Consider the following 22,177-nt stretch of genomic DNA (forward strand, 5'->3'; position numbering starts at 1 on the left):
CCATCATGCATGTTGTGTTTAAGTGTTTGTTTTGTCTAAAATGATACGGTGCTGCGCGCAGGATGATAAATTATCGACGGTACGCGGAAAAATTATGCGTATACCCTTGACACCGTGATACCATGGTAGTAAAGATATCATGAAATCAATAGTAATTTACATGCTGAAACTATTTAACCTGCTACCAGCTTTTTATTCGCGATGTATCATGAAATGATTACTTTTATGAAAGGTAACTTTCATAGGGAAAGCGTAGTTAAACTTTTAGCATGTCTATTTTTCTCGATTAGTTTCATTTACGGATTTTTTCATTTCCAGGCAAATAATTCGTTGAATAAATTGAACGCTACATTGAGATCGCCACGTATGTCTGATAATGTGGATTTAAATAGTGAAAATGTAAGTACTGTATGTATTTATAAGAATATCTGTTATGATAAGATTGTTAAAAAGTGTTTTTATCTTTCATCAAAGAATTACGGAAGGACTACTATATCTAAACTAGTGCATGAGTTAACGTTAAATAAAAATAAAACAGATATCAAAACAGACGACTATTCAACCAATCCCGGCAAGTTACCCAATTACCAGGTACTTTGACTTGCCAAATATAGTGCAATCAAGGTCAAATAAGCTTTCAAATGTAGTGAAATGTTACGCGCCAAAATCTGCAGTGTATTACAACTTCACACAAGAAATGAACACAGGAAGCAATGTATCACTGCATGGATACCTTCAATCATGGAAATATTTCTACGAGGCGTATGACGTCATCAAAACTGTTTTCAAATTTAAACAAAAATATTTGGACAAAGCACGAAACTTTTTATCTCGTGTGTCACTAAATGGCTACAAACGTGTTTGTATTCATGTTCGACGTGGAGACACTACCATCACAGCAAAACAAAAAGAAGGTTATGTTAATGTCGGAATAGATTTCATTGAAAAAGCAATGTTCTTCTACAGAAAAAAATATTCAAAAGTTCAGTTCATTGTCGTCAGTGATGATAAAGCATGGTGTAGAATGCATATAAAAGGAGCTAATATAAGTACTTTTACTGACCCTGGTGAAGACTTAGCTTTAATGACTTTATGTGAGGACTTTGTAATAACAACAGGAACGTTTGGCTGGTGGGGTGCGTGGCTTTCAGGAGGAACAACAGTATATTACAATAAACACCCAAGGCCGGGAAGTGCGTTAGCTTCTAGAATGACAAAAGAGGACTTTTATCCACCAAACTGGATAGGTTTATCATAGTAGAAGGTTTTCTATGCAACACGATCCATTATATGTTATTTATCTTTGAAATACATTTGCTTATATTTTCTTTAACATTTCAAAAAAGTACTTTAAACAGATATGAAATGCTATTACATTAATCTTTTTTCCTACAGCTTATAGTAATAAAGTTTTGGATCGATGTACTTATTTTCTTCTCAATTTCGCTCATTTTTCTCTTATAGATTTCATATATGAAAGGCTCTTTATATTGTACTCCTTAAATGACTTATCAATATCCGTCATAAATATTCTATCTGGTCTTTCGAAAAAAAACCCATCTCAATTTAGGGATTTTAGGGAATCTATTATGAATTCTAAGCTGGAGAGCTTGATTTATATGTTTGCAAAGGCATACTCCATAAACACCTCCAACAAACATAGTTTTTGTGTTCCATTTCATCTAATCTTTAACCAGTTCTATACGTTCGCTTTTGCCAATTTTGTTGAAATGATTTACATGTAACATGTTCTCAATGGAAAGAAAAAACATCCAAGTTCAGCTATAAAATACATGTATTAGTAAAAATCAGGGAAGAAGTTTTGGCTAGAAAGTATATGCTTTGGCATAATCTCTGCTATAATGACTCTATTGTTTTAATTCAATGCTGCTTTTAAAGGATTAATCAACTGTAACTCTATATATTTTCTTAATGTGTGTTTTTGCACAGGTGGTAGTACCAGTGTTTGGACAAGCCACCACACCCTACCGCTAGACCCCTGCTACAAGACTGAAAAAATTCATTACTTAGGCTTACTTTAAGATACTAAATAAGTGTGTTTTGCAGAAAAATGTTATTTAAAAATAAGCTACGTAATAGAAAGAGCATAGAAACACGAAGCTATCTGATTTGTACGAGGGGGCTTCCCCGAGTATAAATCAGATTGCCGAGTGTTTTGATGTTCTTTCTCTTTTGTATCATAGTCAAAAATAAAAACACGTTCCCTGATGATACAATATGAAACCCCAGAAAACATGAACCAATGAACGAGCATCTGAATATGATATTTCTATCGCTTTCCCTTTCCCCGTCGTCACAATATGTAAACCCCAGACAAAATGAACCAATCAATGGGCATGCTCTGCAGTGCGGGTAACTAATACCTGCACTCCAGTTAACGCACTGTACATGTAACTCTGACACATTTCATCAGAAAGGTCCCCCAAACTATGATACAAATGTTGCATACATCGCTTCAGCTTTTTGGTTACTTGCAAGATATCGACTTTTTCTACCAGTACACCGCCTGTCCTAAGCCAATTAGAGTGGATAATTAATACTGCATGATAACAAAATGGACGACAAAAGACCTGAAAAAGGGGTCATGTTTTTTTTTTGTCGCGTTACCTATATATAATTGAAATACTGTCTTCGTGTAAGAACTTCGAAACAAGTGTACAGGCTCCTGTGGGGCAAAAAATATTCGGAATAGATGAAACATTAGCTCTGTTGTTTAGGAAAGAGTCTAATCCACAATAAAAGATAACTGGCTGAGGCAATTCCCAGCATTTTTTGGAAATGATAATACACAAATAATGAAAATACACTAAACTGTAGCCTATATTTTGCAATGAAAAAGAGGTCATTTACCAACAATAGTGGAAAGGTTTATAAATTAGTTGAACATTTTTCAAAGCGGATTTGATTTTCTATATAATATTTTATGTATTACTTTGAGGCGCACTACTGTCCCTTGAGAATATAAAAATGTCAATTACAGGATAAAAGTTTCTCGAAAGAAAACATCTCTTAAGAACTATAGAAACAAACACAAATATTAAGCACACTTAAAGTATTAAAATCAATAATCTTGAAAGACCAGAAAATAACACATCTTTCAAAATTCCATTTTATTTAGTTCCGCCAATTGTTTTATCGTTTAGGGCACACGCAATTTTTTAATTGGGAACAATACGTTGTTCAAATCAGATTTAAGTAGCTTAATATTTCCATGGTTAAAGACAACCAACGAAATTATTATTTCAAAAAGAGTCAGAAATAAATTTTACAGACAATATCTGAAATATTACTTTTCTGAAGTCTTTGGAAATTTGATCATATACTATAGTCTGTCCCATCAAATTTGAACATTCCATTTTTTATTTAATATAATAGTAAAATCATTTAAATTAATGTCATGTTAACCCTGACATCAATATCTCTAGGCATGTTTTTCATTTTTTTCATAAAGTCAGTAATATGGTCAAAATGTTAAAATTATATTTTTTCCCGTTGACTTACGTTGTAACCTGACGTGACGTCCATTTCAAAATGGCGGCGCCCATATAGACGTCATTTAGGGTTCGTCTCACAATTAGCGTGAAATGTACTCGGTAATTATAAAAAAATATTATTCTTATTTACTTACTGATCAATAGCTAAATGTTATCATTAAAATGAAAAATGACAACAAAGTTGGTGTCAAAAAGGCAATTTTACTAGCACACCATTATTTAAAATAATCAAAATCATTTGAAGAGAAATTATCAGGAAGCTTTATAAATTCAAACACACAAGCTTTAATTAATTACCATGATATACTGTCGTATTTTATATTTTTAAGTGAAAAAGAACAATGAAGTGATTTGATTAGATAGCTTTTTAATCAAGCGCGTATCTTGAATACCACAACGCGTCGTAGGGGAGCGAAAACACTAGCTATAGAAGACTATAAAAATGGTTCTTCGCTAATTAATGTTTAATTTACATAATTCTGTAGTTGTCTGAATTCTGTCCATAAGTGTGTATCACGTCTATTCAAAAATAAATAAATTGACCAGGTTCGATGGGATACATAAATATGTTACCCTTCATATTTCGGGGAGCGATGTCACGAATGCGCTAAAACTTTCCGTAGGGTTTCAACTTTCACAAGAAATCGCCAACAAATACTACATTATCATGCAAATCTTTCAAAAAATATAAAGAAAGGAAAACTGATTCACTATACGTTCAGCATTGATTCGCTTGTTACCACAGTGTCTACGTTAACTAACTCCCTCGCTAACGAGAGAACACAGACTCGCGTTCGAGGAAAATGTAAATTATAAGAATATAATATCATGCTTTCTAGTTTAAGCAATGATCATGCTTTCTAGTTTAAGCAATCAAACGTAGGCCTATACACTTTAAGCTCGTAAATACAGAATAAACTTTCCGTCTCACAATTCAACAAAATGTCAAGAAATACCGGCAGTGATTTGATATTATTAAGAGTAAAGTTCAATAAGACTAGTGACAATAAGTGTTTTTTGTAGACTCAAAGTGTTACATATAATTATTTTGTTAATATGAAGGGTAGATCCAGTCAAAGAGAAACACCGAGTGACGTTCTCAATAATTTTAGCCTTCCTAAAATTTGAAAATATTCAGTGAAAAAACAATAGATCTAGCATATTTTTCGCGGGAGAAAAAATACCGCGTATTGTATATTTTGTAGCTAAAAGAGTAGGATTTACATAACGAATAACGAGATAATATGTAGGGAAATTATTCCTGAGAAATATATAAAATAGTTTAAAAACATAAAATCAAAACGAATGTTATATGTAATTATGGAAGAAGTATTGTACTGTTGTAGATTCATGTCATTAAGACTAGTGTGTTTAAAATTATTTTTAGATCTAAATGTTATCAAAAGTTTTATATTATTAACAATTTATATGAATTGAAGGTATACGTTTTACAGTTTCAAAATCTGGGTATACAAGAATTATTTTAAATGCCATCAAGATAAATTTATCTCAACGCTTAAAATTATCTTTTTGAGGTTACATATGCCTAACCGCCCTCTGTCAATGCCGCAACTGGAATCATCCATTAAAAGCGCGAGACATTTTTGTTACGTCATATATTTCGTAAATTGTTGTTGACGTAATAAAGTTGTTTTTTTTTTCGTCAGGAATCCATAAGCATTGTGATGTTGACAACTAAAATTGATGGGCCGTTCTTGAATTATGGATTTGGAACATGCTGAATTATGATGTGTTTCATTTACATATTTCATTTGCTAACCCAGATAACTCCACAAATTGAACAATGTTTTAATAATGAGACGGATTACCAGTTTAAAAAATCTGGATCATCAAAAGTGTAGGAGTCATGTCATTCAGGATTTTTGAAGTAAAAACTTGGAATCTACGGAACTGGATAGAAACCGGCAATAAAGGAATCTTCAGAATGTGAATTTGTCGTGACGTTTATAAAGTTCATAGGGATTCTATTCAGCTTAAAAGTAAGTGCAATTTCTAGATCTACTCCAAGTGACTCGGTGTTCTTGTTGCTTATTTTTAATTTTTTAAAGTTTTCCATCATGCATTGCAACTAAACTGTTACATCGTGTAGATCCAGCTTTGTAAAATAATCATGAAACGACCCCGAGAACCTCATGTATATTTTAGAAACATGACACGTGCTTTCTCCCGTTCATCTTCAAATGAAGAGTACTTCGGCAATGGCTACGGAAAATAAACAACAGAGATTTACCATAGAGAAATCAAAATTTGCTTTCACAAGAAAAGTAACGTAAAGTGCCTTAAAGTCGTCATGATCCAATTGTCGTCAGTTTTTTGTATTCTCGTTTACTCTCGCTCGTGTTATCTGAAAGTACCAAAGGCGGCTTATTTTGAAAGGTGAATATATTTTCTATTTCATTGATCTGTTCTACGTTGTATATGCAAATAACCACTCCTAAAATACGACGAAAAAAGCATATATGTGTTTGATAGAGAAAGTAAGAGTTGTCGACGATCCAATGTCTTCAGCAGCCACAATGGGCGAATTAAGATTGTAAACACGTGGCCATTTGTAAACAGTGGGAAGTAACTCTGTTCAATAGATCATATTTTCTGGTTTTGTATTTGTAGCTTTCTTCTAAGCAGACACTACCTAGTCTATTAAAAGTAACCTTTAAATTTAATGACGACTTAAGTACCAGTTGACGAGATTTGGGCATACCTTTTGAAAACTGTCCTCACAACTTAAAGTTATTAATAATTGTTGATAAAGCATATAAAAAGGATGCTGAAATAACATGTAAATTAGGTTCTGTTTATGTAAAGCGTACATATATAAGTTTAAGATCAAATGATATTTTGTATAATTTGTAACGTATAAAAATATAAATGTGAATTAATGAAAATCAAACTAAACTTTAAGTACATTATGCTAACCATTGCTAATCATGGAGCGGTATGGCTGAATTACAATGTAATCACATGATTGTTAGATAAGGCGCGAGTTAGTTTGAAGTCAGTCCTACCAGTCCGCATAGCTCAACCGGTTAGAGCGCGAGACCTGTAATCTCGACATAGTGGGTTCGATTCCGGGCTGGCAAACTAAAATTACTAATCAGTCTTTCGGATGAGACTTCAATCGAGGTCCTGTGTATGAGTGCTTAAACACTTGGCACATTAAAGAACCAGGGGAAGCTTCTGGAATAGGGACATCTTTCTGTATCTGACTCTTGCACTATCCTCCAAAAAATAAAAATAACTAATACTCTTCTGGAGGACTCGCCCATATGGGCAACCGGTGGCGAGTATAAATAAACTCAGAAGTCAGTCAGCTGTCGTCATTTATTCAAGAAACATTGCATGGTACTGAATGGTGATTGGCCCCGACAAAATTAAACTTAACTAGTAAAAGCAGGACTTATCCCAGATGATTTTGTTAATGTGCTGGTTGCGCCACCACCACCTTCTTCCTTCTTCGTCTAAAGGTAAAAAGAAGAAGCCAGGGAAGGCAAGAGTCTTTACAAGTACAGATGTACAGTAATAAATTGAAGCATAGGAAAAGAAGAAACAACATGATATAAAATTAAAGGAAGAAAGAAAACAGCAACGATTAACCAAGATGATAATGAAAGAAAAGGAATTATTTAGAAAGAAAGAGGAAATGAAGAAGAAAAAAGAACTGAGAAAAAACAAAGAGAAGAAAAACTTAAAATTCAAATGGAAAAAAAACTAAAGTTACGTAGGAAAGATGAAGCCCAGCACTTATAGACACACAAGACACAATATCAAAAAGATTATTTTTGAAAAAATTACACTGATTTTATTTTCTCTTCAGGTATAATGAAGAAATTTGTCCTAAGAAACATTCAAGTAGTTGGAATGCACCATTACGGTCGCCGGGAGTTAGATCGACTGGGGTCATACATAGTTGATATCGAGGCTAACAACTCGACGTGGCAGTATATGATGGCTATTGTTTTTAAAATACTTAAAACAGATATTGAGTGTATAACACAAATGTTAAATAAGCACAGCATATTATACGCAAAAGTAATGAAATTGCCTTCAAAACGTTCAACTTGAAATGTCAAGGTCATGGGTTACTGAGGCTCTTCGTGTTCATGCTAATTTTTCGTTACATGTAAATTTGTTCTATAAAAGCATTTTATATTATTTGTGTTCACTATATTTTGCTGGCTGCATAACATTTGAATATATATAACAACATTTCAATAGTATATGTTTTTGTCAAATGTTATATCAAACTAAGCTTTAAATTTCTTTGATATTATTTGTCTGAGTAATTTGCAATAAATGTCATTTTTACTGATTTTAGATTCAATAACATTTTAAGATTTATAACAGTTCTATATGTTTGCAAGATTGTTTTTAAAAAAACAGAAAATTTGACGACTTTAGGTCCCCATTGACGACATTTTGCTTCATGTGTTGACGACTTAAGGGTTCATTTGTCCTATGGTCGTCAGTGAGAAACCTGTCTGGTTTCCCGTCTTGTATCGTAAATGTTATTTATACAGCATGCGTTAATTTTATATCAAAATGGCGAGAAAAGATGCAAGTTTGATTTGATGACAACAGGGAACCAGTGCATTAATATATTTCGTTGTGGCGGCGCGTAAAGTATTCAAAGTTGACGAGTATAGGGCACTTTACGTTAGACACTTAAGAGTAAAATCATGAAAAATCTCGAGGGTGACTTTTTTTTAGTTTACAAAAAAGTTTTATTTTTTATTCAACGTCGTTTTTTTAATTCATACCAGGCAAAAGTTCATTTCCATTTTTAATGGGACAGACTATAGTAGATATTTTGTCTTTTGCAATGACACGGATTTATTCATCACTCAACAGTCTGCATGTATCCACTATTCAAATAAAGGTCTTTTATGACCGTTCTTGCATCATTATTTCGAGCACAAACTGACATAACGATTCTTTTATCGTTAGGTTACTAGTACGACGCGTTAATCACTCGTGCCACCATGCACTATTGTGTTTATAGAAATATTTATGGAAAAATAAAACATAAAAGAATTTCTTCTATAACCATTAACGCATAAAAATAGAAGTTTATTACTGACTTTGGTAGATAGATTCTTTTATTTGCACAAGTTATGAATAGAGAATAAGTGAAGAAAATTAATACACACACAATGTCACGCTCATTGGTATGTTTTGCTTCTAATGGTGCACAATATTACAAAATTACAACTAACACGAACATAATGGAATGACCGTATTGCAATGTCAACAATAAACCAAATAAATCCTACCGAAATTCTGACTTCTTTATGCAAAAGCTAAATAACAAACTGTGCTTTCAACTATTAGCTCTCAAAAAATCAACAACGGCAAAACAAAGCTTCAAATATATACTAGTATTGTATCATAGTTTGGGGACCTTTCTATTGAAAATGTGAGTTAAATCGTATAATGCACAGTGCGTTAACTGGAGTCAAGTTATAAGTTACCCGCACTCCAGAGCATGCCCATTGATTGGCTTATTTTTGCTGGGGGTTTACTTATTGAGACGGAAGAGAAGGAGAAAGCGACAGAAATATCGTATTCAGATGCTCGTTCATTGCTTACTTTTTCCCGGGGTTTCATATTGTGACAACAGGGAACGTGTTTTAATGTTTGACTATGATACAAAGGAGAAAGAACATCAAAACACTCGGCAATCTGATTAATACTCGGGGGCTACGCCCCCTCGTACTAATCAGATAGCCTCGTGTTTCGATGCTCTTTCTATAATTTATATGGTTCTTTCCCTTGACATGGTTTAAACGGCCCACAGATGATAGATTTAGTTTTCAAATTACTTTAATGGTATTGCTTGTGTTTTTTTGGGGCTGCAAATTAGGGATTAAACGATGATCGAGTATAATCGATAATTGATCGTTTATAGGACCGATTAGCGATGATCGAATACAAAGTTCAATAATCGATCATCGGTTATTTATCTTCTTGCTGTTACTTAAGTGACTCACTGTATTATAACAACACTTTAAATTAAAGCCAGCTTTGGTTTACCCAATAATTTTCATTTTAAAATGAATGAGAAAGCATACTGGTGACCATAAGGTTAATAGTTGACAGTGAGGCATTCTAGTTTACAGACATACTATGCTCAAATTTGAAATTAGAAAATTGCTACACAGTCTATTTGTAAATATGAAATAAACATGTTTTGACTTCAAACAAAGAAGATATGTATAAAATTATTCTACACACTAAACTAAAGATGGTAACAATATAAATATATAGTGTCATTAAAAAAACCTGGCATTTTTGTTAATGATCAACTTCTCTTGTTCCCATACATAGCTTATTCATTCCTTTATTGGAATTGAGACATAATAATTGCATAGATATAAAATAAGTTAAAATATTTAACTCAAGGATAACATAAGCATAAGTAACTAGTTTATTTCAGTTGATTAAGTGGTAGTTACACAAAATATAGAATATTAATGGAATTCTTATGAATATTAAAGCATGATATGTGCATTGTACATATTTACTTTGTTATTGTTAAAGTTTCGATTATATAATCGATGATTGATCGAAAAAGGTTGTTCGATTATTTTCGATGATCGATTATGATTTTTGTCCGATTAAGAAACCCTACTGCAAATACATATTTTCAATGGAGACATAAAAACAGTTAGATGTCTACGTTGTACGATCTAACCACTTCCGATTATATCTACAATATACATGAACATAGAGAGCTATAATAGTTGAAAGCACAGTTTGTTATAAAAAGTGACTTTATATGCGACAAGTAACAATAGATAAAGAAGTATGTTGCAACAAAATCATGATGCTTTACCTGCAAAAGCTATGAGTAGAGTTAACGGACATTTAGAACTTTTTTTAGGGATGTTGCACTTTTTCATTATCCCTCATGTGCAGACTCAATCAAACAGAGTCGACAATTTTCATGTAATTTTGCTGTTTTTAATGGTTCCGAGGGATCAATTATTTGCTAGGTATTTGAGTAAAATATTGTTCTATTTGTGTGTACACATACAAATTAAAAATATCTTGCTTTTAATGTGTTTTAATGCTTCCGAGGGATCACTTATTTGCCAGATATTTGTGTAAAATATTGTTTTATTTGTTTGTACACATACAAATAAAAATATCTTGCTTGAGGCTTTTGTTATTAATGTGTATATGCATGTTATTAATGTGTATGTTTAAACGATATGTCAACAATATATGACCTTGCAAACACCTGAAAGATGTCATTACAGTTAAATTAGTGCTGACTATTGGACACCTGGTCCACACTGGTCTCTGGTGATCACAAACTGTTGATAACGTCTCCTCAACGCATCTTGGAACCGTATTTCGATGTACTCACCAAATTGTGTCGCAACGTCAGAATTAATGATGAGCACCAGCTTTGGTTATGCCAACAGCGCCGCATAGACCTGTCAGTTTCCTTCAACTTTGGCATAGCGTATCACAGCATTTTTTTTTAAATATATGATTTTTTATCACCAAGCTTCAAACATGATTAAACGAAAGCGTGTAAAATTGTGCGCTAAACAGTAAGCAAAAAATAAAAATAAATGAATACATGAAACGTGAAAACGAAGACGTTTGTCAAACAGATAAAATACCAGTGTATCTCATGCACTAACCAGTGTAAGCGACCGAGAAGGATGCCCAAGTCTGTGTCAAATGTGTATATCCATAAAATGTTTCAAATATTTTTCTAGCCGAAAATACCACGTGGATAATTTCTAACTTCATATAGTTCATGTAGTATTCAGGCCGCAACATCATTCAATGATGTTCTAAGCTGAGCTTCTTCAGGGTTCCCACGGTCAGGGAAAAGTCAGTGAAAAATGATTTTTTTTCAAGGTCAGGGAAAAGTCAGGGAATTTTAAAATTGGTCAGGGAAATTTGAAAAATAGGCAAAAGTCAGGGAGAAGTCAGGGAATTTTGTAGAAAATAATGATTTTGTCAAACAGCAAGAAGCAAATACAGTAATAGCTAAGGCAGTTTCTTCCATTATTATGGGTATCTTTATTGTTACTTTTGATTATGAGCATCTGTTTTATTTTTATATACTGATTATGCTTCTGTCTGAAGATTTGGCATTAACAGTAACTATCTTTTAAAGAAGCTAAAAGGAGTTTAAGCATCCCTTGCCTCCTGAGCTATTTATGGTTTGTTCTTGTGAAAGAGGCTGATAATATGCTCAGGAGGCTGAAAAAAATATGAAAATGAACTTGCTTGTGAAGTCAAATGTCCAGTGCAATGCCTTCAGGGTCAAGGTCAAAGAAAAGTAATTAAAGAATCCAGTAAAGATATTGAGAAACTTGAGAAAACACTAAGTGGACTTCGATGAAGTACCAATCATTTTAGTGCCATGTTGTGTTTTTGCACACATGCATTAAACCATAAATTTGAGATACTATTCACTGCCATAGTTAGTTTTATTAGTAGTATTATTAGCTTTTACTGCATTTTGCTTTTTATGTAGCCACTTCATTACCTGGCTTATTGTTTCTTGTTTAACACCAGTTTCTATTGATTAATATCATATAATATTTAATTAAAATGTAGGCCTGTTTTAGTCAATCCTCCATTGATAACACTGCTTTGTAGTTTTAAGAGAATGAAACATCTTTTAGCATGACATGTATTATCAAATATTTTACATTTTTGATAAATGTACTCGAACTTGTTGAAAGTAAACAAGACAAGCTGCTTATGACAATTGCTCACTAATATTCATGTATTTTTTATCTTGAATAATTTAAAATAAAGAATTGGATAAAAAAGGTTGGCTGTTTTGGGAGGAGGAGGACCAAATACATGTATAAAAAAAACATTAAATGCTCTAAGATTGTGCAAACTTGACGCTGTTATTGGTCAGGGAAAAATGGTTTTGGTCAGGGAAAAGTCATGGAAAAGTCAGGGAATTTTGATTTCTCTTCTTTGTGGGAACCCTGTTCTTTGTCCGTTTTAGAGATTGTTTTCGCTTCTTGGTATTACTCTATCATACTCCTTCATGGGGGTACCCTTTTGTAAGTGGTTGATTTGCACTGTTCATTATTTAAAAACACGTGTTTCAAGTTTATTAACATCAACTTATAGCAATCTGACTCGATTAAGGTCAGAATTCTTATGTTTACTTTTAATACCGTAGCGTTATTTGGCTGATTTTAATCAGATTGAACCCAAAGCTTTAATAATGTATAATTTACAAATGCTTTTGAATTTCAACAATATATCAGTAAAGATAAAAAAAATCATCTAACATTATATGAGGCCTTCAGAATGGCTTAAGAAATGTCTAGTGGTTAAACACATTTAATTACCTGTAACAGGATTTACTCCTTTCAATTTTTGTTCTTTGGGTCTATTTTTACAGAATTAAAGAGAGTAATTTCCCTTTAGCACTCTTGGATTGTAAACAACAACAACAACAACAACTCGAGAAGCTGCAACCCGATTTACAGTATTTTAAGAAAGATGAGCGTCAGAAAACACCATCAGTTGCAAAACAGGCTTTATTTGGGTAATATATATAGACTATACACTGGCACCAGATCTTCAAGTTGCTGTCAGTTAATTATTTTTATGTGAAAGTGTATTTTTTGATGATTTTATTGTTTTGTATCAACAAACTGGAACAATAAATTTATAGAATATAGCATGTCCTGCGGGAGAACACTTCCGATTTAGGCATTACCTTCTACATGTAGAATTTTTCTTAAAATACAGGCTCATGAGACTTAGTGCCACTCATGGAGGATAAAACCATTTAAAAGTATGTAAAATCCAGTTATTTGCATGTGTGTTCTACTCATAATTTTTTATCTTTTTGTTGATGCGTTTTAAAGTGTAAATACCAGGCTACAATGTACATGTCATGAGGGTCTCATCTTTCGGGCATGGGTGATTTCTGACTTTCAGGCTTTACTGCGTTAGTTTGACGATATTACCACCCAGTGGAAAATTTTGACACCGATACCCATAATTTTCGTACTCGGATGTTGCATACCTTGTCTATAATAATATAACAGTGAAAAAAATGTTTTTTCTTGTTTTGTTCATATGTTGATATTTTATTGCATAAATAACAAGGTTAAACAGATTTTAGGTCAAATCAATGCCACTAGCAACTTTGTTTTGCATCAGTGTTACAAGTGGGGGTGGGGGGAAGGATCTGACCCCCATGTGTCTGTGATTTTTAGGAGCAGGTTACGTATTATGTGGTAATTAATTTTGCTATTTATTGTATCGTTGTTGTTTTTTTTCCATTGCAGGTGAGCTTGTAAAATCTTTCCTTGGACCATCAAGAAGGTAAATTGAATAATTCTGTTTTTTTATCAAATGTAGTTCGCAGGCCTCAACAAATGCACTCGCCCACTAGCATTTGCTAGTGAAAGTTTGGGTAGGGCGAGAAAAAGTTGATCAAACTTGCCTTGCTGGGCAAGTCAGATTCTCCCATTGCAAATGATGTTTGTCTAAACATTTATAAATGGAATTATTCGGTAAACAATCAAACTGCAGACCTCTTTTCAATCGTAATACCTGTCAAAAGAAAACTGGAAGTGTTTGGTAAAGTTTTATGCTTAGCCATAATACTGATTGCTGAGTGCATGAGAATTTAAATGAAATAAGTTGATCTATTTAGGCTGTCGAAGTTTATTTATTAAAAGTATGAAAAGTGTTATAAACAAAATGTAATTGAATAAAGCAAGTTATACCGATATAGACTGGTAAATAGTAAATTTTTGTCTTGGATTTTGAAATTGATTTTATTGTGATTTTATTTCAGAATAAAGTGTCTTGAAGATGATGGAGGCAACAGATACTTTAGATATGCTTCCCTTTTATTGGAACATCTCGATGTTGAGGTATTGGTAAACTTTAAAGAAATTCAACCTTTTATAATTTTTATTATTCAAGGGTCTATTTACAATAGATAAATGTTTTGTTATTTTCTTTCTATCTTGTATGTATTCAATTTATGGTCTAGAAATGAATGTGAAATGTGCCACAAAAAGTTGATACATGTGATAACCTTCTATGGGTCTCTTGAGCTAGTGTGGTCCTGCTGAATCTGTGTAATGGATATTATAACCTTGCTTTAAAATAATTAATCACTGGTAAAAGTGACATTATGCTCATTTTTTTTTACTGTCAAGTTGAGGTGAAATAGTAATACGGTATGCTGGCTATTAAAATGGTGATTTACAAATAATAGATAATGAAAAATATGTATAATACAATATAAAAACTGCCAAAGTTATAAAAAGACTGCCCCACTCTTTTTAAGAATTAAGCATTACCGATACATTCTAAAGGATATTTATAGAAAATACTGTTGGTTACATTGATCATTGATAAATTTTTCTTAGCAATATATAAAATTTAATACAATTATGGCAAAATGTCACATTATTTTTAGTTTTACGTATTTACTGACCACTTACATTTGGATGGGAATAATGTCTTTTTAACTTGGAATAAGGGGCCTTCATAGCCCAGTGGTTAATCTTTGCTGTCTTTAAATTATTTGACTATCATTTCTGTCTGAACTTTGTTGGCTACTTTGTGGAGTCTTTCACATGTGAGAAAGTTATCCAACCAACTCACTGAAGTTTAGTGGTTCTACTCAGGTACCCTCTTGTACTTGAATAAATGCATCAAAAGGCACATTGTCCTGTGGTTTTCCTCCACCAATAAAGCCAGAAAGTGGCCATATCCTTATAGTAATCATGTGACATAAAGGCCTGTTAAGCCCCCAAAATAATATTACTTTTATTTCTCAAAAACTATTTCTAGTGTCCTTTTAAGTTTTTCAAAAAGTTACACATTGACAAAATGACAATATAGCTAAACCATGTAACATGATGTTTTGCAATATGGAATGTTAAACACTGAAAGTGATTTATTATTATTTTTTTATATAAACACACATTTGCCCTTACTAAGGAAGAAAATACGCCTTTGAACACAAACAAGAAAATAACATTAGAGATAGGCTGAAAAGTGATTTGTTATTGTTTCAGCATCCAGTTTACCAGTATATTATCAGTGTATCTCAGGAGTTCAGGAAAAGATTCTGTGCTGGAGCTGCTGATGACCTTCTGTTCTACATACATTCCTGGTCAAGACTGGCTACACACCTACATGAAATGGTTTGTATTGGTATAACCTTTTTAAGAAAGAATTCATTGAAAAAAAAAATAAAGAAAATATTGAATAGCGCTATTCATTATTGTTTTGGCAATACATTCAGTTTTACTGCCGTAGTAAATTGTCATTTATATTATCTTTTTCTTAAATAAATAAAATTCAATTGCAATGAATACGAAACAATTAAATGCAAGACAATTACTTTTTTTAGTATCAGGTGGTTATGTCAGAATTGTTCCATTTTAGATGTAAGGGAACCTGTAAAGAATTTAAGAACAACATGAAAATATAGAAATAAAAAGATAGATAAATGGTTTATTCTTTTCTTTCATCTTTTATACAATTACAAATCATTAAAACCAACTCATACCAAGCTGAAGAAAATGTTTGATAGGTGAAATAAGAAATTGACTGTGTACTTTCTGGTAACATATACAGAAAAGTTTTCAATATTGATCAAAACTTTATACACAAATAAAACCTGGCACAGCTTTACATATGAAAGCTGGCACAGCTATACAAATGAAATCTGGCACGACTGTACTCATGAAAGCTGGCACACTACAAATGAAAGCTGGTACAGCTATACAAATGAAAGCTGGCATGGCTGTACACATGAAAGCTGGCACACTACAAATGAAAGCTGGTACAGCTATACAAATGAAAGCTGACAAGGCTGTACACATGAAAGCTGGCACACTACAAATGAAAGCTGGTACAGCTTTACAAATGAAAGCTGGCACAGTTATATAAATGAAAGATGACCTGGCAGCAGAAAGGGGCATCTGTTTAACTTGCAATTCTTGTTAGTTTGTTGATTTATCTTTGTTGATTAAGTTTTTCATGGTAACCATACCATTTCTGTTTGCAGGGAATTCCATTAGAAGTTGTCACTAGAGATATGAGAGAAACTATAGATGAATGTATTGAACACATTGACTATGAAAAGATGAATGTTTCTGAGTGTATAGAACAGTTTCAATTTCATCATCACAAGTTATCCTCTTGCAGTTACACTGACATGAGGGAAGATGTTAACAACGATAGCATTTTGAATGACAATGAAGAAATTGATCAAAATATAAAAGAAATATGTATCACAGCTTGTAAGGATGATGTTAATTTTGGGAATAAAGCTGAGATAGTAGATGAAAATCATTTGGAAATTGCTGTAGAAATTGAATCAAGTCACCACCAACACATACAATATGTGGTTAATGACAATCTCGCATGTGATATTGTCAGCAAAATTAAAACTTCTTCTAAGAATGAAGAACCAATTAATGTAAATAAAGATGGTATAGAGTTTATTCATTTAGAGATGAAAAACATGGTACAAGATGAAGATTGTGATGACACATCTTGGTTTTTTGATGGCATTGAAGATGATGAGGAGAAAGGCAATGGAAAGGTTGATAGTGTGATTGCTGATCCATGTGAAGGTTGTGTAGATCATGGCAAAAAAACAGGTGATACTTACAACAAGAAATATATATCAGATGGTGAGGAGAATTCTGATGACTCAGGGGCAATTATAACTGACATCGAGAATTTAAAGAGAGACATAGAAAATGATATTGAAAGATTGACGAAAAGTAAACAGACATTTTTAAAAGAAAAAGTGTGTGTAGCCGCTTTTAATATGAATGATGATCAGACTGACAATAATGAATTTGATAGTTGTTTTGATGAATCTGATTCTGAGTTTGAAGTTTGCTTTGAAAATAATCAAGATTCAGGTAATAGAAGAACTAACATGGATGCTAATAAGTATTCTAAAACCACAACTGATTTTGAAGAGGAGAATGAATTTCAAACTGTAGCATTTGAGTTTACTGACATAAAATTGAAGGAAAATTTGATAAAAGAAGAAAAAGATGATTTGTCTAAAAATTTTGTCTATAGTAAGCCTGAAGAAAATTGTTCAAAAGTTAATGAAAAGAAAGCATCAACATGTTCTTTTGACATTGAATTACAAACTTGTAGTAAGGAATATAGTAGGATTAAAGAGATATTAGAACAAAGTTGTATAAATCATGATATGGTAAGAGAGAAAGAAAAATCAGTTGAACCTCAACTTTCAAGCAGTGGTACAAAGGAGTTTGTGGAATCTAAAGATGTACCACAAAATGATGATAAAAAAGTTGTCAGTAAGAGTAGTTTTGAAAAATTGAATAAGTCAGTACTTAATTCTTCCCATTCAAATGATTTTCACCAGAAGAAACAGGACGAGAATTCATTTCAAAAAGATGAAATGCGGAAGATAAATTCTTTACTTGGTTCACTTGGAAGAGAAAATAAGAAGGATTCTTATAAACTAAATGTTTCTTCGTTGAAATTTCATAGTAGACATTTCCAGGAAGAAGAAATTGAAGAATTAAACGAAATGGAAAATTATAAGGTAGAGAGAAATACAGGACAGTTAGATAGTGTTGGAAACAACAAGAATATGGGCTTACCAGGTGGTGGAACCAATTTATCCAGGAATGAAAACACTGTACCAATGAAGCAAAATTATGATTCTAGTTCTGATAAGTTGTGTTCTGATCATAAACCAGCATCACTGCCTGATGAAGATATAGTTGCTAATATGAAACAAACTCCAGGAAAATTAGATCTTGAACGTGTTAACAGTATGTTAAGAGAAATAAACAATATATCAAAACAAAATAAAACTTGCGATGATCAAAGTATTGAAACAAAAGTTTGTCCGTTTAAAAGTGGAAATGATTTAGATATTTCACATTTTTCAAATTCTAGTGCAAGCCATGAATACGAATCAAATGATGACTATCGAACAATGCATAGTATCAAGCCGAAATTGGATGTTTCAAGTGTAGGAAAGGATTTAGCATTGAAGGAGTGTAAGACAAGGAGTATTAGTAAGCCTAATGTTTTCTTAAGAAGTAGACATATGAATATGGAAAGTGAGATAAGTGGGACTAGCAATGTTTTAGATACATGTGAAGTTAATCAAAATGAACCAAAGACTAACCGTATGGAAGCAAAACAGATTCCTGACTTTGATAATAGTGCTATAGGGCAGTTAATACATAGTCATAGTGAAGAAGCTGAAGAATTGGAAGTAGAAGTGAGAAGCTTGGTTTGTGGTGTGAATCATGATGGAGATGAAAATATTAACAAAGCTGTATGTGATGTCATTTTGAAGCAGAGCAAGGAAGGGAAACTCAGGTTTTGTTTCTTTCTATTCTAAAGCAAACAATCTAAAGTAAAAGAACTTTTCATTATTGTTATAAGTAACAAGATTTCTCATAGAATAATTGCCTGCAATTGCTTTAGGTGTTATTGAATCCAAATAGTCTCTTTTTTCCAAGTTGGGAATATCTTTTACTTTATCATTTGCATACTGCACTGATACTGATTATAGGTTGAATGAATCTAAATATTCTCTTTTTTCCAAGTTGGCAGATTATAGGTTGAATAAATCTAAATATTCTTTTTTTTCCAAGATGGGAGATTATAGATTGAGTGATGATTTTGAAAATTTGGTGCAGTATGCAAATGATAAAGTTAAAGATATTTAAGTTTCATTATATCAGGTTACACTGCTGTCAGTATCTTATTATGAAACATTTACTTTGATAACATGTGAATACTGCTTAAAAGTAGAAGTAAACCAAAAGAAACAGTGTACAAATAATATTCTTGTTCTACAACTGATGATTTATAATCCATTGTTCTTTTAGGAGACTGTCAAGCTTTCTTATTAGATTGTTGATATAATAAAGAATCTTGGGGAAAGATTCTATAATGCAATTGAACTTGTTTGAGAAATCCAGAACCATTAGCTCATTATCATACCAAGTGATTTATAGGAACTATTACTGTCATAACTGACAAGATTTTTAAGCTTTTAACCCCTTTAAGTTACTAAAGATTGGTGACAGATTGTTCAATTATATTCATTAATGACTAAATTCATGCTCAGAACATTATTTTGTTTGCAGATTGAACATAGACTTTGTAGATTGTCATTCAAACATTGGGGTAGGTAGAGGCTCACCTGAGGTTATTGATGGCGTTCTTGTACAAACATCTGTAGATAATATGATGATGTTGCAGAAATTTCCTGAAAGACAGTATAGAGCATTGGTAGTGTATTAATTCCTTTTGGTAAATTTGGGTCTGTCACAGACATATACAGTATAATGTTAGTTTGTTTTATTTGGTTTTACGTCACACCAACACAGTATAGGTCATATGGCGACATTCCAGCTTTACTGGTGGAGGAAGACCTCAGGTGCCCTTCCTTGCACTATTTCAAGCACGAACGGATACCTGAGTAGAACCACCGACGTTCCGTAAGCTAGCTGGATAGCTTCCTCACATGAAAAAATTCAAAGTCCCTTTCGGTATTCGAACCCACAGTGGTGAGGGGCAAGTGGTTTTAAGTCAACAACCTTAACCACTCAGCCACGGACGCCCCAATATTATAATGTTCTGTGAAAATATTATTGAATAAAATGATATTTTCCTCACTCTATTTTTCATGATAACGGTCTTGCAGTCACTTTATAAATCTTATATAATTCTGTTGATAAAGGGGAAAAAATGATAAAAGAAAAAATGGTAAACAGAGAATATTGAATTAGTGTAAGTTCAATATTGAATTTATTGAACCTGCATGAATATAATATTCTTTTTAGCATGTACCCAAAATAATGGAAAAGAATCATTTTCCATTGACGCACTTATAGTGTAACGCTAACATTATGTGCGTCTTTACACTATGTTTGTATAAGGCAAATGACGTCACATCAAAATATATGCACAACCATGCAATACCGTTTCTACGACTCGCAAAATCGGCACGGGTATATGATAAATTCTGGTATTACACCAATGACGTCACATTAGATTTTCATAATGAATATTTTATTTCTACAGTTGGTTAATGGAGACCTTACAATGACATTCAAGCACAAAGGATACAAACCAATGAAAACAAAGCAATTTACATCAGTAGACAGATTTAAGTATGGTAAAACTGAACTTCAATGTTGGCTTGAGGATATTATTGATACTTTGAAAGAGGTAGGAATTTATTACATTTAAAGTTTACAATTGCAGTCATTTTATGATCATTTTTAGGTTGTCTGTTTCAAAGGAAAAGTTGAGCTGTTATAACCCCTGAATCGTCATTGTTGTTGTTCAAAAATTTTAATGTGGCCCATTATTCAAACATTTTAAATGTTATCAACATTAAACTTGGAATACTTGATTATTTTCACAAGGCACAGTTGTTAGCCAAGGGGTATAATTCTTAAAAAAACATATTTTTGGAATTATGCCCCTTTTTTATCTAACATTTTTGGTCATAATTGAACAGATGAGCGCTTAAAATACATGTGGTGCTCTTGTATTCATCATCATCTAAATGATTTCTATCACACCCAGTTTTGATATGGGTATACAGGTCAATTTAGTTCTCTCAAACTTGGACCTGAATTAATGACAGTCGGCGTCAGTACCAGCTGATGCCAAAAATGATGGCTTTATTACCATACATGCTCTTCTGTTGCAAGACCCCCCTAACCATCCCACCATATGTTACATTATGATTGTATACTAGAGCTGAAGTGATTAACATGTAATTACAAACATACAACTTTTTTTTTGGACTGCAAAAAGTAATTACCGGATTTAAATACCAGTGTTTTCATTTATTTTCAGCTCAGCATTAATATGTTACTAGTGAAAGGCAACATATCTGAAGATATAATGTGTTTTTGTGAACAACATGATATAGTAACCATGGAAACCGTCAGGTATAAACAACTTATTCAACTCAGTGAAGCAACAGAGACTGATATGGTAACATACGTTACCTTAGCAACAGAGGTTAGTTTGGACAATTAACATCCTGTGTTAAATTGCATCAGTTTATTTATAAACAAACACGCCACACAAACTTGAACATTCAGTCATTATTAATTGCAGACATTTTGGCTAGAATGCCTTCATAAGTGCAAAACATAATAAAGTTCTGGAAGCGGCGTCATGCAAAACATGCGTTAGACGCCCAAAACACACAAATGGTTTAGACGCCCAAAACACATTTTGTGTTTAAGCAGCAAAAATTTGATAATAAGTTTATTTATGATAGTATATTTTCAGTATTAATATATAAAAGTACATTTCAATCTTGGTCACTGTTAACAGAACGGAAAATGTTTAATGCATTAAAAACATGTTTATAGATGTGTTCAAAGTAAGTGAGAATAAAACTATATGAAAGTTCTTTCAGGTTATTAATTTAAGATAAAAATACATCATTAGTGCATGTGTTCAAATTATTATAATAATTGAAAACAAAATTATATGATATGAAAGTTCTTTCAAGCTATTTATTTGAGCATAAAAATACATCATAAATACAACGGTTCAAGTCGAGCGACAACAAAATTATATGACATATTAATTTAAGCATAAAAGAAACATTATTAATG

At 32.5% G+C, this 22,177-nt stretch overlaps 2 protein-coding genes across 2 annotated transcripts; both read left to right on the forward strand.

Annotated features, from left to right (window-relative positions):
* Positions 1-697: 697 nt before the first annotated feature.
* Positions 698-1,258, forward strand: LOC132749977 (galactoside 2-alpha-L-fucosyltransferase Sec1-like). Its single transcript, XM_060739923.1, has one exon. It carries the CDS (start codon positions 698-700, stop codon positions 1,256-1,258), a length of 561 nt encoding a protein of 186 aa, XP_060595906.1.
* An 11,694-nt stretch (positions 1,259-12,952) lies between these two features.
* On the forward strand, positions 12,953-21,587 carry LOC132749984 (uncharacterized). Its single transcript, XM_060739934.1, has 8 exons — positions 12,953-13,077; positions 13,829-13,865; positions 14,344-14,422; positions 15,581-15,709; positions 16,579-18,899; positions 19,676-19,820; positions 20,616-20,762; positions 21,402-21,587. The coding sequence occupies exons 1-8, from the start codon at positions 13,032-13,034 to the stop codon at positions 21,585-21,587; spliced, it is 3,090 nt and encodes a 1,029-aa protein (XP_060595917.1). The 5' UTR covers positions 12,953-13,031.
* Positions 21,588-22,177: the final 590 nt, after the last annotated feature.

Source organism: Ruditapes philippinarum, unplaced genomic scaffold (assembly GCF_026571515.1).
Source record: "Ruditapes philippinarum isolate M1 unplaced genomic scaffold, ASM2657151v2 ctg1025_1_1_1_1, whole genome shotgun sequence".
In the NCBI taxonomy this organism is placed as follows: domain Eukaryota; kingdom Metazoa; phylum Mollusca; class Bivalvia; order Venerida; family Veneridae; genus Ruditapes; species Ruditapes philippinarum.